The 16,947-nt window shown below is 41.6% G+C and overlaps 1 protein-coding gene across 6 annotated transcripts in view; it reads right to left on the minus strand.

The window, feature by feature from the left end:
- Positions 1 to 282: 282 nt before the first annotated feature.
- LOC126213357 (zinc finger protein 93-like) overlaps positions 283 to 16,947 on the minus strand; it is a 90,469-nt gene continuing 73,804 nt past the window's right edge. For all 6 annotated transcript variants that reach the window (XM_049941062.1, XM_049941059.1, XM_049941061.1 and 3 more), the window contains 2 exons: positions 1,458 to 2,344; positions 283 to 1,124 (listed from right to left, as the gene is read on the minus strand). In XM_049941062.1, the coding sequence (XP_049797019.1) occupies positions 1,099 to 1,124; positions 1,458 to 2,344 (913 nt within the window). In that variant the 3' untranslated portion in view covers positions 283 to 1,098. The remainder of the gene's footprint in view (positions 1,125 to 1,457; positions 2,345 to 16,947) is intronic.

Consider the following 16,947-nt stretch of genomic DNA (forward strand, 5'->3'; position numbering starts at 1 on the left):
GTATGATGAAGACTGAATAATAAATTTGCACAAAAATTGTATATGTAATAAGAAATTTCAATAACCTACTTATTTTAGTTGAAGTTGTAATCCATATAAAATTAGGTAGTGAAAGCACCTATTGTTGCCATATGGCAACATCAAATATCTTGCTAATATCGGTAATGACTTTCGTCAAAAAACTCTGTTGTGTAATTTATGCCTTTTACAGACATAATAACGCAATTTAAAGAAAAATCACGAAATAATTAATTCCGGCGCTAATGGGTTAATGACATATACAGCATATCTCTTGAGGAAAAATATCTGAGTAAAATAATTGCCATAATCATGGATCTCCAGTGTTGAGTTTATGAACCTCAGTGAAGGAAGTGCCATGAATATATTTTTGCTGTCACTTTCTCAAATGCAGAGTTACAAGTACTACATAATGACCATGTTTGGAATAATAAGCAGCAAGTCATCACATTTCCTTGGCCTTATACTGAATATTGCGTGGTAATTATAACTATTGACAGTGTTAATGACAAAAACACATTTGATTCATGTTTCTGGAGTATTTAGTAATACAATTTCTTAACATCTCAAGCTGCAGATAGTGATTTTTGTATTTCACATTATCTCTTACCTCAATATAGTACACATTATTGCACTTTAATGTTATTCCACAGGCATTACAATTTATTGTCCCCCTACTACATTCATTATTTTATAGGCCTTTAGGGCACCAACCAGGAATATCTATTTGCATAAACTAACAATTACTTGTAGTTACTTTCTGATGTGAAGTAATGCATGTGTCTTGAAAGTACCCAACTGAGTGAAACTTTTGTCACAGATATCACATTTGTGAGGTCCCCTTCCCATGTGGACTAATGCGTGTGTCTTGAGATCACCTGATGTAGTAAATGATTTGCCACAAATATCACATTTGTGAGGTCTTTTCTAGATGTGAAGTTTCTTTCCAGTGTGAATTGTTATATGCCTCTTGAGAGTGCCTGACCTACCGAAGGATTTCCCACAAATGACACATTTGTGAGGTTTCTTTCCAGTGTGAATTAATGTTTGTCTGTTAAGATAGCTTGACGTAGCAACAGATTACCCACAAATCTCACAGTTGTGAGGTTCCTTTCCAGTGTGAATTAATACATGCCTCTTGAGATTCCCTGACCTAGCAAAACATTTCCCACAAATCTCACATTTGTGAGGTTTCTTTCCAGTGTGAATTAATTCATGAGTCTTGAGACAACTTGATGTAGCAAAACATTTCCCACAAATCTCACATTTGTAGGGTTTCTTTCCAGTGTGAATTAATAAATGAGTCTTCAAATAACCTGATGTAGAAAAACATTTTCCACAAATCTCACATTTGTGAGATTTATTTCCGTGAATTAATACATGCATCTTGAGATAACCTGATGTAACAAAACATTTTCCACAAATCTCACATTTGTGAGGTTTCTTTCCAGTGTGAATTAATTCATGAGTCTTGAGACAATCTGATCTAACAAAACATTTTCCACAAATCTCACATTTGTGAGGTTTCTTTCCAGTGTGATTTAATGAATGCTTCTTGAGACTGGCTAACAAAGTAAAAGATTTCTCACAAATCTCACATTTGTGAGGTTTCATTCCAGTGTGAATTAATAAATGTGTCTTCAGATCGCCTGACCTTGCAAACCATTTGGCACAAATACCACATTTGTTGGTTCTGTTTGCAATATATAGATCAGCCTGGGCACTGAGATTAACAGCTGTAGATAAAATTCTATAAGCACTTGTTTTCTCTGCATCATTTGTCATGTGTCTGTTACACATGTCATTAGAGGCCTTCTTTGAAATTTTCCAAGTTTCCTCATATGAAGACTGTTCAATGTGTTCTGTAAAAGAAACTTCTGGCTCACTATCCAAGAAGATACTGCTTTGATGCTCATCACTATAGTCATATTTTTCATGGTGGCCAGCAGTTAAGACATGATAATTCTCTCTCATTCTCAAATGTGTTTTCAAACTAACCTTACTGTGAAATACCTCACCACACCACTTACAAACATACAAAGGTGGCTGCATGCCATCAATGTGCATAAACACATGCATTATGAGTCTGTATTTTGAAGGAAAGTTCTGTTGGCAGAAATCACAGCTAAATAGAAGTAATTCCTTTTCTCTCTTACTACAGTCATATTGGGTGGCAACTGAGCATTCCTTGTCAATAGTCACATTTTCTGTACCAAACTCATGTGTTGACTTCTCCTTGTCTATCACCGAATCATCCTGGACCAGCCCTTGGTGATAAATTTCTCCACATGATATGCCACAGCTCCCACCAGTAGTCTGAGTCAATCTGAAGAGTGAAGACAAGAATGTTAAATGTTGATATATATACAACAAAGAAACAATATTTGAGTGTCCATAAATGCAGTACTATAGGCCACAAGTCATAAAAATGCATAAGAAATTGCATATTTAGTAACTGTTAATGATTTAAAATTACTATATTCCTCCAGAAGGAAAGAACTGATGAGGTAAAAGTGGTTTAAAACGAAATTAACCACAGGAAATTCAATAATGATGAATCTGAGTCACTGCTGATATCATTTGAAATTTTAAGTGAGAGTTAAAATAATTCACTTTCATGTGTTACAATCTTTTCAAAATACAGTACTACAAGTTAACAGTCTACACCAATTTATTAAATGTATCAAAAAAATTCTTATGTTCAAGGCGTTTAAGATTTAATTAAGAGAGATAATTTTTAAATGTTCTTCTCCCATTATCTTTTTCTGTTTCGCAAACACTTTCACCTTTGGAAATGATAAATTTATTTCACCTAATTAACAGATTTTTTTTGTTTGATTCCCAATGACTAAAGAACTAGTGCAAGCTTCAACATTTTGTTAGGTATCTAGAACAGATGTTAATCAGGTGAATAATGATGGTTCATGAACAAGAATCAATGTCACATCAATCAAGGGAACAATCTGCATACTGATGAATGAAAGTGAATGACACACTTGCAGATGGTTTTAATCTAAGACTGTGTTTTCGGCACTGCAACTTGTATGAAGCCTTGCACAAATGGAAATACTGTCTGAAAAGATGGAAATAGTTGTAAATTTTCCAGTATATTTGCACTGAGCCTTTTTGAAAATTTTTACATCTTCCTAACATCTGCTCATCTGGCATTGCAGAACACCATTGACTGAAGGGCACACTTATAAATGGCCACTTCATCACCCATAAGACACTGCTAGCTGACACCACATATTGTGTGGCAGTGGTAACAGCTGATGCATGAGCTGAGTATCTGGGTCCCATTATTCCCCCTGCAGTTAAACCCTTTCCCACAGAACAGAACTGTGATGCCTTTCAGGTCCCCAGTATGTGCATCATGTTGGACATGAAAGAGTATGAACTACTGAAGGCATGCATACCCAGTGTTATCTTTTGCTCTGCAACTTTTGACTTTTTTGCGTTTTGTTGGGGATATAGTTTTGCGTGGCATGATATCTGGTAAATTTCGAGTGTTTTTAAACTCTTAATTAGGATCACACGATTTTTTTAACGTAACTGGTATCATGGTGTGTGTCAGATTCTAGAAGTTGACAACTGTATAACTTGATATTGTAACTTTTTTAAAACTCAATTAGTTACAACATGTATTTTCATACATATGGAAGGAAAGCAACTGAATGATAATAATTAAGAAAGAAATCAAAAAATATGCAAGTAAGGTTTCAGACAAATAGCTTTCTTTTTCTCAAAGTACTAGATATAAAACTTACAATTAAAATTTTATGCTATGCCAGTGAACCATAAACAAACCAGGATAAGGAAGAGAATTTGTGGAAAAATTCAACAATAAATAAAGTTTAATGTTAATTATTTATCAATTGTTTTAGAGACCTCCATGCAACCATTGTGTAGGTACTGGGTACTTGTGTCATATCCTTAATATTTACTGTACAACATTTTTTGTGGCAGGCACATTCATAAACTGTTCATGCAGTGATAATGGAAGTGCACATGTATTTTATCAACACACATACTACAGCCTGGACAGTAACAGTGCTGATGGCTCACACCACATTTGTTAGAAATTTTGGCACTAAAGCTGTTACCTCTACTTTATTCCTTCCTTTGTTCTCTCGATTCTCAAACCAAAGAGCTGTCATCATGAACAAATACCGTTTCTTACATTCTATACATCTACACTCCTGGAAATTGAAATAAGAACACCGTGAATTCATTGTCCCAGGAAGGGGAAACTTTATTGACACATTCCTGGGGTCAGATACATCACATGATCACACTGACAGAACCACAGGCACATAGACACAGGCAACAGAGCATGCACAATGTCGGCACTAGTACAGTGTATATCCACCTTTCGCAGCAATGCAGGCTGCTATTCTCCCATGGAGACGATCGTAGAGATGCTGGATGTAGTCCTGTGGAACGGCTTGCCATGCCATTTCCACCTGGCGCCTCAGTTGGACCAGCGTTCGTGCTGGACGTGCAGACCGCGTGAGACGACGCTTCATCCAGTCCCAAACATGCTCAATGGGGGACAGATCCGGAGATCTTGCTGGCCAGGGTAGTTGACTTACACCTTCTAGAGCACGTTGGGTGGCACGGGATACATGCGGACGTGCATTGTCCTGTTGGAACAGCAAGTTCCCTTGCCGGTCTAGGAATGGTAGAACGATGGGTTCGATGACGGTTTGGATGTACCGTGCACTATTCAGTGTCCCCTCGACGATCACCAGTGGTGTACGGCCAGTGTAGGAGATCGCTCGCCACACCATGATGCCGGGTGTTGGCCCTGTGTGCCTCGGTCGTATGCAGTCCTGATTGTGGCGCTCACCTGCACGGCGCCAAACACGCATACGACCATCATTGGCACCAAGGCAGAAGCGACTCTCATCGCTGAAGACGACACGTCTCCATTCGTCCCTCCATTCACGCCTGTCGCGACACCACTGGAGGCGGGCTGCACGATGTTGGGGCGTGAGCGGAAGACGGCCTAACGGTGTGCGGGACCGTAGCCCAGCTTCATGGAGGCGGTTGCGAATGGTCCTCACCGATACCCCAGGAGCAACAGTGTCCCTAATTTGCTGGGAAGTGGCGGTGCGGTCCCCTACGGCACTGCGTAGGATCCTACGGTCTTGGCGTGCATCCGTGCGTTGCTGCGGTCCGGTCCCAGGTCGACGGGCACGTGCACCTTCCGCCGACCACTGGCGACAACATCGATGTACTGTGGAGACCTCACGCCCCACGTGTTGAGCAATTCGGCGGTACGTCCACCCGGCCTCCCGCATGCCCACTATACGCCCTCGCTCAAAGTCCGTCAACTGCACATACGGTTCACGTCCACGCTGTCGCGGCATGCTACCAGTGTTAAAGACTGCAATAGAGCTCCGTATGCCACGGCAAACTGGCTGACACTGACGGCGGCGGTGCACAAATGCTGCGCAGCTAGCGCCATTCGACGGCCAACACCGCGGTTCCTGGTGTGTCCGCTGTGCCGTGCGTGTGATCATTGCTTGTACAGCCCTCTCGCAGTGTGCGGAGCAAGTATGGTGGGTCTGACACACCGGTGTCAATGTGTTCTTTTTTCCATTTCTAGGAGTGTGTACCGGTACCCTCTATCCAACCACCGGATTTTATACACCCCAACTGTCTGCGTCCAGTGTAATTCATGGGAAAGTGCGAATGTCTGCAAATGTTTGCCAGTTGTGTAACTGAGGTGAAACGTGGGGACCAGCCCGGTATTCACCTATTAGGATGAGGAAAACCGCCTAAAAACCCCTTCCAGGCTGGCTGGCACACCGGCCCTTCATCGTTATTCCGCTGTGTGGATTCGATCCAGGGTCGCTGTACCTACCCGAATCCAGGAAGCAGCATATTAGTGTTCTTGGCTACCCTGGTGGGTCGTTTGATACATTGCCATGAAAATATAACATCTGCTTCCATCTACTAAGGAAATATTATCAATGCATTTGATGTCAGGGTTGGAGACTGCTGTTAATGCAAGCAAGCCTATAAAAAGCTTTTATCTCAGAAACATCAATATCATGCAAAGAAGGTACGTTCTTTTGAACATTTTTATATTATCAAGATTGTTCCCACACTGTTGAATCCCATCTAAAATTCCTCAAGGGAAAAGTACACCTGATTTGTTGTTCAGTGTCTCGATTTCTACCCATCACAATACCACTGAGCAACAGGGCAGAAATCTGCAAAGCAATGTTATATTGTCTAGCACAAACATTGCTTGGGTTGTGCATTTCTCCATTTGAAATCGTTTCCCCTCCCATAGAAGTAATCATGGTGATATGACTATGTCCTCCGTTATCACCACCACCACCACCACCACCACCACTGCCACCACCAAGGCCCTGTTGTGAATTTGTATCACCAATTTTACAGTCTATTTTTTTTACACAGTCAATTGTAGCCAATGTCACAGATGATGATGACGATAACGATGATGATGATGATGATGATGACGATGATGATGATGATAATGATGATCATGATGATCATGATGATGACAACACAAACACCCAGTCACCAGGCAGAGAAAGTCCCCAACCTGGCCACGAATCGAACCCGGGACCCCATGATCCAGAAGCAGCAATGCTAGCTACTAGACCATGAGCTGCAGACAGAACTCATGGAGAATAGCACGTCCATTCAGGCAGGTTTTAATGATTAGAGAGACGTGGCACACACTGCATATTGTAAAAGACACTAACAGAAGACATGATAACTATTACACTGTAATAACAACAATAAACACAAGCTGTTGATAAAAACTTCTGCTGAGCAGCAATCATAGAATGAGTGTGGTATCTCTGCAAGACATCATAGCAACTTTATTATGAACTTATTGAGGGGAAAATTGTCTGATGTTTGGGTGCTGCAGTGTGCGCTCTATATTTTGTAGGATGCTGTAACATCGTAATGTAGGAAAAGAGGAGAAACGATCAGAGCGATGATAATGGTGGTTCTGGTACATTTATTAGGATATGATCAGAAGTTACGTGTTCAAAATGGTCTACTGACTCTGCAACATGCTGTATCCATGACATGACATGGCTAACAGTTGCCTACAGCATATCCAGTGTAATAAGATTGATTGTCATCATATGATATCTTTCTGATCAGGAATATCTGGATACATCCCCAATAAATCTTCCCAATCAATGGGAAGGGGACCTCACAAATGTGATATCTGTGACGAAAGTTTCACTCAGTTGGGTACTTTCAAGACACATGCATTACTTCACATCAGAAAGTAACTACAAGTAATTGTTAGTTTATGCAATATCCCAACATGCACATGTCGCATGAACTTAGGTCGGGGGATCTCTAAGGCCACATATTTTAAACTGCCTAGATATAATGCGGGTGATACCAAAGATTTCATGAAACCAATAGTTCACTCGACAACTGACATATCATGCCACCCCATCTCACATCAAAATAATGGTGCAGACACTTGTGGTCTTGAAATGCTTGAATCACGTTACATAACAAGGTCCTTATAAAGTTCAGATGTCTCTGTACACCTAAGAGGTGCTTGACCTGTCACCTACAAGGAACGGTGACTCAGAATGAAGAGGCTTGTGAAATCACACCACACTGTCACATAAGCTGAGTGCAGTGGATGTTTCTGCACAAGATTTGGGAGGACAACCCCATATGTAATAGTTCTGTGCACTCATGGCCCCATGCAGAGTAAAATATGCCTTGTACTTCCAAAGAATATTCCCCAGCCAAAAGTCACTCTTTTCCAGGCATGCCAAAAATAAAGACAAAGTCACAGCGTTGTGGCCTATCCTGGGGCTTCTTTAGCAGCAAATTCTGAGCCTTATAGAGATACTAGTGTGAAATGTGCCACAAAATCTTTTGAACTGTTGACTGGGGGAGGCACGGTAAGAGGCAGTGTGTGTGAGTGAGACAGAGAGAGAGAGAGAGAGAGAGAGAGAGAGAGAGAGAGAGAGAGAGAGAGAGAGAGAGAGAGAGAGATCCTGTGACAACTCTAACACTTAATGCCGAATTTGAGGCATCTGTGGCATGGTCAGCTAAAAGCAACTTGAATGACCGCTATGGGAATCTGCTGCACCACTCAATTCACCTATTTCTTCAAATTTCTTGCTTGTATTCTTCACCATATTTATTGACATGGAGCTCTTCTCGGCCATTTATGTCAATGATATTCTTGCAATGCAGTGCTGCTGTTCTGATAAAACAACTGTACCACCCATGCAAGGCGTCTCTTCTCAATAGGCATTTCATTTCATATGGAAGCCTTAAACCTTTTTAACTGTGTGTATGTCCAGAAAAGAAAAATTCCCCGATTTCCCAGTTAGAAACGCGCTTTCCAGGGTGAAAAACGTTTTAGTGGGTGGAAGTACATTTTTCCACCTTGAAAGATATCGTTACCCTAGGAGCTGTAAACCTCATCAATCCCTTGAATGGTTATGGGTTTATAAGATTGTATAGAACTCTCTGGCAGTTTAGGAATCTCAACCTAGCAAAAATCAAAGCATTTATGAAAGATCTTTGATGTGTGGCAACATGTCCACTACATATTTTCGTATGACGAAAGTATGAACACGAATTCCAACAATTACATCACAGTAGCTTCTAAAGCACTGAAAGATTGTGACGTGCTTTTGTGGGCCAAGCATAGCTTGTGTCACATGATCTCGCCGGCCGATGACAGCAGATATTCAGAGCATAGGAAATGTGATGTCAGCCAATAACAAAATGAATGTTAAGCTGTGCAAACACACAAGCGAAAGAAGTTAATTGTTTAAATTACTATGCATCAGTCAACTACAAGGAAAGTTAAGTTTTCATATATAATATTGACTTCCTAACAGTTTTTGCTGTTTTTCTGAGGGCACCAGTTTCAATTTTAGCAGCTTTATATTTCTGACAAGTACGATTATAAATTTCACTGATGTGCACCAGACACTTCGTGGGTTACGTGGCTGGATATGTGTTCTGTAGAGCACTTCGACTTCTCCCATAGTAAAGCCAGTTACATGTGAAATCACTCAAGAACTTCGCTCTTGTTTTTGAAAGGCAACTATATTTTTTGCCAGCATTATTGCATAATCTGTCATCAATGAACAAACTATAATAATTATGAAAGACTAAACACGAAACTTCGTCATTTTTTGTATTACCTTTTCAACATATAGCAAATGCAAGTGTGTCACCAAAATTTAAAATATAAGGCATAAATGGCTTGTCCTCTGGGCCCAAAATTTTTTCACACTTGCTGGTGGTCAGCGTTAAGTCTTGAATGTGAATATAATGCTCCATGATTTAAGAAAATCATCACACATTCTGACATGCATGATCATCTTACATAAAAGGAAATTTACTTCAAAAGTAATGCCTCTGAAACCAACATTCGAGATATTTCACCACGTCATGTAGAAATGTAATCAGTTGTGACTTCACTCATCAAAATGTGCCCAGGAGTGAGATATATTGAAAGTTCATTGTTAGAAAATATTGTAGAATCTTTAATAGCGCTGTCGGCAGATGCCTGTGTGTGCATTTATTCTGTTTATGTGAAACGAAAGATTTATTTTGGTGATACTCCCTCTTTTGCGTTTTATTGCTGCAGTATTATTCTGCAGTGGCGAGCTAAACTAATTTTTTTTATTAGTGTATCAGTTCTTAGCAATCAAAATTACAAAAATTTAACTGAAAAACAAAATTAAAAAATTCCTACAATTCTGAAAAATCCCTTATCCGGATCTGAACAGATCCGAGTCCTTTTTGTGTGGCTATATTAAAGACAAGGTGTACAACAGTAATCCCAAACCACTGCTGAGCTGAAAAGCGACATTCAGGTGGTCATCGACGACAATGATGTTCTGACACTTCAGTGGGTATAGCAGAATTTTGCTATTTGGCTGAGCCACATCATCGGTAATGATGGCAGGCATATCGAACATGTCATAACCTAAATCTCAATATCTGTGGTGAAGTTTACATGTTGAATAAAGTGTGTGAACGCTGTAGTTTGTAACTAATTTACGATTTTTTGATATAGTTCAATAATTATCACCTTGTATGTTTGCTAAGTTACAGACTGGGTCCTGGGCTACATATCCCTCACTGCTACCTGTGTTTTGACTAAGTAATTCAATTACATATGTTGGTGTGGCTTTCTGCCCAAGTTGAAAGTGAGGTTATCACTTCCTTTGCCATAAGGCATAGGAAGTTGAAATCACTGTTAATGTTCGTCATCCTTAACACACAGTATCACTCCTTCACTCTCTCATTCTTTCATGGAAACAATTTTTGGTCAAGAGAAAATTTAAGGGACCACTGATTGAAGCTTTCCGCTTTTGGTGAGGTTTGTTTACTGGAGAGTGTATATCATCCATGTACACACACTTTAGAACCATTTACTCTAAATGTCTGATTAAATATATCTATTTTGTGATTGATCAAAATGTTTGCAGATAATCACTTTATCGGGTAGTAGTATTAACTGCTCACAATGTTACACATTGTTTCAATGAATTAAAAATTGTAGTTTAAGAATAAAACAATGAAATGGCATTTCATCCAATTTTCCAAGTCGGCAGGTTAATGTGTAATATCATATCCTACTGATTTCTGTACTCTGTCTTCAAAAAATATATGCCTGTCTGGTACCCATGTAGGTACATTTCTTATACACCTGCTGTCAGATAGGACAAGTTACACAGCATAGAGGTCTAGTGAATCCCTTTTAGATATTGCTCAGAAGACAAACTTTCATGATCTACAGATGGCAAGTGCTGACTATCTACTTGAGGGTCCTCTGAACACAACTAATAAGACCATTACAAACTTAATTTATCACGCACTGCTCAAACGTAACATTGACACACAGGTGGTCAGTGCATTCTGGCAATCATAGTGTACATAATACAGTGATACCTTTTGAACCCCGGCAGAAAGTCAATCAGTACTTTCTTGGATCTTTGACACAGGTAAACCACATGCTGACCAAACTTTCAACATGATGTTGTTTACAGCTGGTAAGATACAAATTATGATAACTATAGAGTTATGTACAGTCCTTGCCAGGTTTGATGATACTACAATAGATTAATACGTGTTCCACAGATCCTGAATATGTCACTCTGCAATGTGGAACTTGTGAGTTTAACATTAGGTTTCTTTACACAATGTATTTTTTTTTTTACAATTACTATTTCAATTTAAAAATTTGTCTACTGAGTAGACCATGTCCTCATTCATAAATACTTTTGATTTGTTTTTAGAAGCTGGTTGGCTATCTGTCTGACTGTAATGCTACCTGATAGACGAACAAAGATTTTTCCTGGCAGCGCAGTTCATCTCTTTCTGTGCCAAAGTCAGATTTAGCCACTGCTCTTTGCTACTATCTTTGAACTGTGATTCTTGTATTGTGAACCTCCCTAGTTCCTTAAATAAGTGTCTGCAATGTGATCTTCAGTGCTTCCCGACTATTATTCTTATTACAGGCTTTTGTGCAATGAATACTTTTTCTCTAAATGATGTGACCCTAAGACTTCATGGTATATGAAAGCAGTGAATGGAAATATGCATTATAAGTTAATTTACTGATATGTTTGTCACCAAAGTTTGCAATAACCCTAATGGCGTAAGATGCTGAACTGATATGTTTCATAAGCTCATGATGTGCTTCTTCAAATTAATTTTTTATCAATGCACACACCCAGAAATTTCAAATACTCTGCTTAGCAACAGATTCCTGTTCTAAATCTATACTTATCAATGGTATTCTGCCATTTACTGCACAGAACAGTGTACACTGCGTTTTCTCAAAACCATCTGCAGACAACCAATTAATTTCCTGAAAGACATAATTCACAGTTTCCTCAGCTAATTCATATTTCTTTGGTGTGATTACTGCATCATCAGAAAAAGAACTAGCTTTGCATCTTCATGACTGTAGAGTGCCAGGTCATTAACATATATTAAGAAAATATGAGGAACAAACGTGAACACTGTGGGACACCATTCTTCATACCTCCTCAGAGGATGTAGTGTTATCAAAGCAACATTACCATTTCTGCTCATTCACATGACCGCAATGCAGCCATACCTGGATCGACACTAATAGACCAAAAGATTTACTGACTTTAAAAGAAAAGCAATACTACACACTAATAAAAAAAATGATTCAGAAATGAAAGGAGAATGGTAGTGTTCCTCCCTGCCTCAATGCTGTGTTGGGTCCATCAGCATGATCGTAGGTTCTGGAGATAAACTGATACAAAATGATTAACATTAAAGTAATGAGGAGATGCAGATACTTATGGATAATTTGGCTATATAAGCACACGTTTTTAATGCTACGTACCTTTTAATATTAAGTTACAATGGCTGGTGCGTATTAACAAAAGCTTTGTACATAACAGGCAATACTTCATACTAATGTCCTCTCGATGGACCCTGTTAGTAATTAATTACATAAAACTACATGTTCTCTGATTGAAAAGACAATTAGGACATTTACGGAGTATTTTACACAAATTTTAACACAGCAAGTCTGCCTTTCATGGAATAATAACAGTAAAAGGTGAATCGCTCAAGGCTTCACTTGTCTTGAAATAACAGAATTCTTTTTTTATATCATTAATCGATAAGTGTACTTAGAGATTTACGACCGCCGGGTGAGAGTGGCAAAGATAAAGAATAATAGATTCTGCCACTGCTATTTGATGGTTAATTTCTTTTACATTACAATTGTTTGATAGCTTCAGGCCATCAGGCGTTTACCATTGAGCGTATACTAATGTTTGTAGGGCAAATATTACTAATATTACAAGGACTGCTAACTTTAGCACACTATCTCTACTGTTAAAATCAACCTTCTACATTCTTCCACTTAAATATGATTTAAACCGTTTGTGCATGTCCTGCTCACAACAGGCTTTTAGTACTCTGTTGGAAGTGCCATCAATTCCATGTGTGCTTCTACATTGAGTGAATTAATTCTTTTCCTAATTTCAGTTTGAGAGGTGGTTTGAATTTCAATTGTATCAAATTGCATAGGTATTCCTTCTTCCATGTACAACCTTGTATTTCCCAATGAACGGCTGTATCCTAATTTCCCTACAACATTTTAAAAAAATTATAATTACAATTACTTCTGATTTTTGTTAAACTTTTCATTGAATTTGATAGGAATATAATCTTTCTGTGATTTCCACTGTCGTGTTTCCTTTCTAGCAATATCCCAAATTTTTTTCATTTTATCATCAGAGGTGCTAATCCGAGACATGGTGCACACACTTCTTGGCTTTTTAATAACTTCTCCTAATACAGTGCAACAGTTTTTTGTAATATTTGGCTCTTACTCGATAATTACTCCTGGCTGTAAAATAAATTTCGATTTTCTGTTTACAACATATTATCTGTTTAATAAGTCACAGCTTTTTAGATTGTTTCTTACAATTACGATTTGTTGTTTCCTTTGGGAAATTATTTTCACATTAAATTTGAAATTAGCATCAGCTTCCCTGTAGATTTCATCCCATTCTGTTTCTAGCTGTACAATTGTTAAATTGAATGCACTATTTTGGAGGACTATTTTGCATTACTTGTATGGAACTATGTTATATAGTATACCTAGATGTGCATCCTGATCATAAGGATCATTCTCAAAAGGGGTAAGTATTTGACTAAATTTATATTCAGTCTGTAAAGTATCTTTCTTAGTGCTGCTTTCCTGTATGCAGCAAAATCTATAACTGACATCAAATTGAAAGAACCAAGAAATACTCCAATGTAGTTCTATCGGATTTCTTCAGAATATATAATTTGCTTGTCTGACTGGCAGATGGCACAATGAAGATTCAAAGTATTTCAGAAATCGTTGGAAATATCTGACTGGGGACCTATACACAGCTAGAACTATAAAGGTTCCATTTAGTTTAAGCTCACAGGCACATGCATCTGCATGTTGCTCTAAGCAATATGTTTTTTTAGTTTATGAATTTTTCATACTGTCTTTAATTTTAACGTATGAAGTCCCCTCTACTTGCCCACTCCCATCCCTCTTGCCCCTCTGCTAACACCTTTTCTCCACTGCTTTTCTTCCCCCGCCCCTTCCCCTCAATGGTACCTCATCCAACTTCTCTGCACTAAGAGGCAGTCTCACAATCTTGTGCTTCATTTCTGGTGCTAAGCTGTGAAGTTCATATCGATTATAAATATGGCAATGACACCTAATCACCTCCAATATCGCCACCTTGGTATATCAGCATTAAATAGAGTTACTCTTCCCTTCCAGCTAATGTGGAATTTCCTCCTCCTTTCTTCTTGAATTAGAAAATTTCCCCTTTATTCTGTAAATTTAACTGGCATTGTCACCAATCAGAGCGCCCTCATTGAATTGTCTCAATAAAGGTAAACACAAGGATTCAAATACGTCACTGTTGAGTTCTTCGTGATAGTCATTGATTTTTGGGCACGTTCAGATCATTCTGCATGACAGACTGTAAGTGTGTTTCCTCTGCCATACAGTACTTTCAAACCATCATTTCTTTTTGAAGCTTGTCACATTTTGTTTATTGCACTATTTTGTTTGAGCCACATCTGATCAAAATAAATAATACGGAAACAGTTATTTCTTTTCCTGATGCTGTGAATTTATTTCAGAAGTAGCAACATTTAATACAGTATCGGATCCTCCATCAGAGACCATCTTTCATCTTTGCATTTGCTGAATATGTATGCCAAAGGTTTCAGAACTCTTCCTCTCAATAATTACCCCCTGTGAAAGGTATCTTACAATTTGAAACAGTGAAAGGTATCTTACAATTTAAAACATAACCTTCATTTTGTCTTGTAGGTTACTCGCCTTGGTCATGAAATTTCAATATAATACAATGAAGAATATCTTTCTAGAGATCCTCCAAATCCGTTTCCGTACACAGGTTTCCATCCACTGCACTTATGTAAATATTCTCAGTAAAGTTCATGGTCAAACACCAGATACTTATGTTGTTGAAGTCTGCAGAGCTGATAAGATTCAGTCTCTTTTTGCTTTGTCTTTAAGGTCATGAAGAAATTCGTTTAGCTTATGTAAAATACTCTTTGCTGGCTCTGTGTGTTTTGGAATCAAATCATCTTAAATCAGAAATAAAAACGGCAATATTAATAAATGGAAATCACTGCTCTCTTAGCAAACATATGCCACTGTCCAGTGAGCACAAGTAAAAGATGGATAGTGAGTGTCAAACTGTCTGCAAAGCCATGGCAACAGCAGCATGAATGAACCACAGCATTACCGTATGACCTTGTCTGTCTATTTCGAAGGCACCTGTCGTGGAAATGACACTGTGGCAGAAGTATGAGCTTAGAGACATGCACCAAGCAAAATGTGCCCAAGAGTGTTTGTTGGCATTCAAAAAATGGAGGGAAGATGAAAGCTGTGAAAACTGGCATAACCCTCACAACCACCACTTGTTGCTCCTTGATGTAGAAAAGCAGAAACTTTATGCAAGGAAGCAATCTTGTTTCCTTTCACAACTTACATGTGACAAGTTTTTTCCAAGTCCTGTACACATCTTAGTGAAGTGAGAGATGATGTAGGATCATGGTGCAAGGGTTTAACAAGGCAGCAACCGGATGTCATAATGGGTGGAACAGGAACTAGTATTGACATGAATCAGACCTATAGTATTGAGTATGACCTGCTACAAATAGGAACTGCAACAAATCTTACAAATGCAGGCTTGGTGCCTGCTTTCATGGGGTTACATTTGCCCCAATTGAACAGCATTGTCAGGATGATAACGCGGGCGGGCGGGCGGGCGCGCGGGCGGGCGGGCGGGCGGGCGGGCGCGGGCGGGGGCTGTGGGGGGGAGGCGGGCGCGGGCGGGCGGGGGCTGTGGGGGGGATGCGGGCGCGGGTGGTCGGACGGGCGGGGGCTGTGGGGGGGAGGCGGGCGCGCGTGTTCGGGTGGGCGGGGGCTGTGGGGGGGAAGCGGGCGCGCGCCGTCGGGCGGGCGGGGGCTGTGGGGGGGAAGCGGGCGCGCGCCATCGGGCGGGCGGGGGCTGTGGAGGTGAGGCAGGCATGCGCAGTCGGGCGGGGGCTGGGCGGGCGGGCGGTCAGGCGGGGGCTGGGCGGGCGGGCGGTCAGGCGGGGGCTGGGCGGGCGGGCGGTCAGGCGGGGGCTGGGCGGGCGGGCGGTCAGGCGGGGGCTGGGCGGGCGGGCGGTCAGGCGGGGGCTGGGCGGGCGGGCGGTCAGGCGGGGGCTGGGCGGGCGGGCGGTCAGGCGGGGGCTGGGCGGGCGGGCGGTCAGGCGGGGGCTGGGCGGGCGGGCGGTCAGGCGGGGGCTGGGCGGGCGGGCGGTCAGGCGGGGGCTGGGCGGGCGGGCGGTCAGGCGGGGGCTGGGCGGGCGGGCGGTCAGGCGGGGGCTGGGCGGGCGGGCGGTCAGGCGGGGGCTGGGCGGGCGGGCGGTCAGGCGGGGGCTGGGCGGGCGGGCGGTCAGGCGGGGGCTGGGCGGGCGGGCGGTCAGGCGGGGGCTGGGCGGGCGGGCGGTCAGGCGGGGGCTGGGCGGGCGGGCGGTCAGGCGGGGGCTGGGCGGGCGGGCGGTCAGGCGGGGGCTGGGCGGGCGGGCGGTCAGGCGGGGGCTGGGCGGGCGGGCGGTCAGGCGGGGGCTGGGCGGGCGGGCGGTCAGGCGGGGGCTGGTTGGGCGGGCGGGCGGGGGCTGGGGGGGTGGCGGCCGCGGGGGGGGCTTGCGGGCGTGGGCTGGGCGGGTAGCGGGCGGGCAGGGGCTGGGGGGGGGGAGGCGGGCGCGGGCGGGCGGGGGCTGCATATTCGTATTGTAATTCCTATGTATTTAGTTGAGCTCACAGCTTTTAGGTTTGTATTATTTATCGTGTGAACGAAATTTAGCACA

Source organism: Schistocerca nitens, chromosome 11, assembly GCF_023898315.1.
Source record: "Schistocerca nitens isolate TAMUIC-IGC-003100 chromosome 11, iqSchNite1.1, whole genome shotgun sequence".
Lineage (NCBI taxonomy): Eukaryota > Metazoa > Arthropoda > Insecta > Orthoptera > Acrididae > Schistocerca > Schistocerca nitens.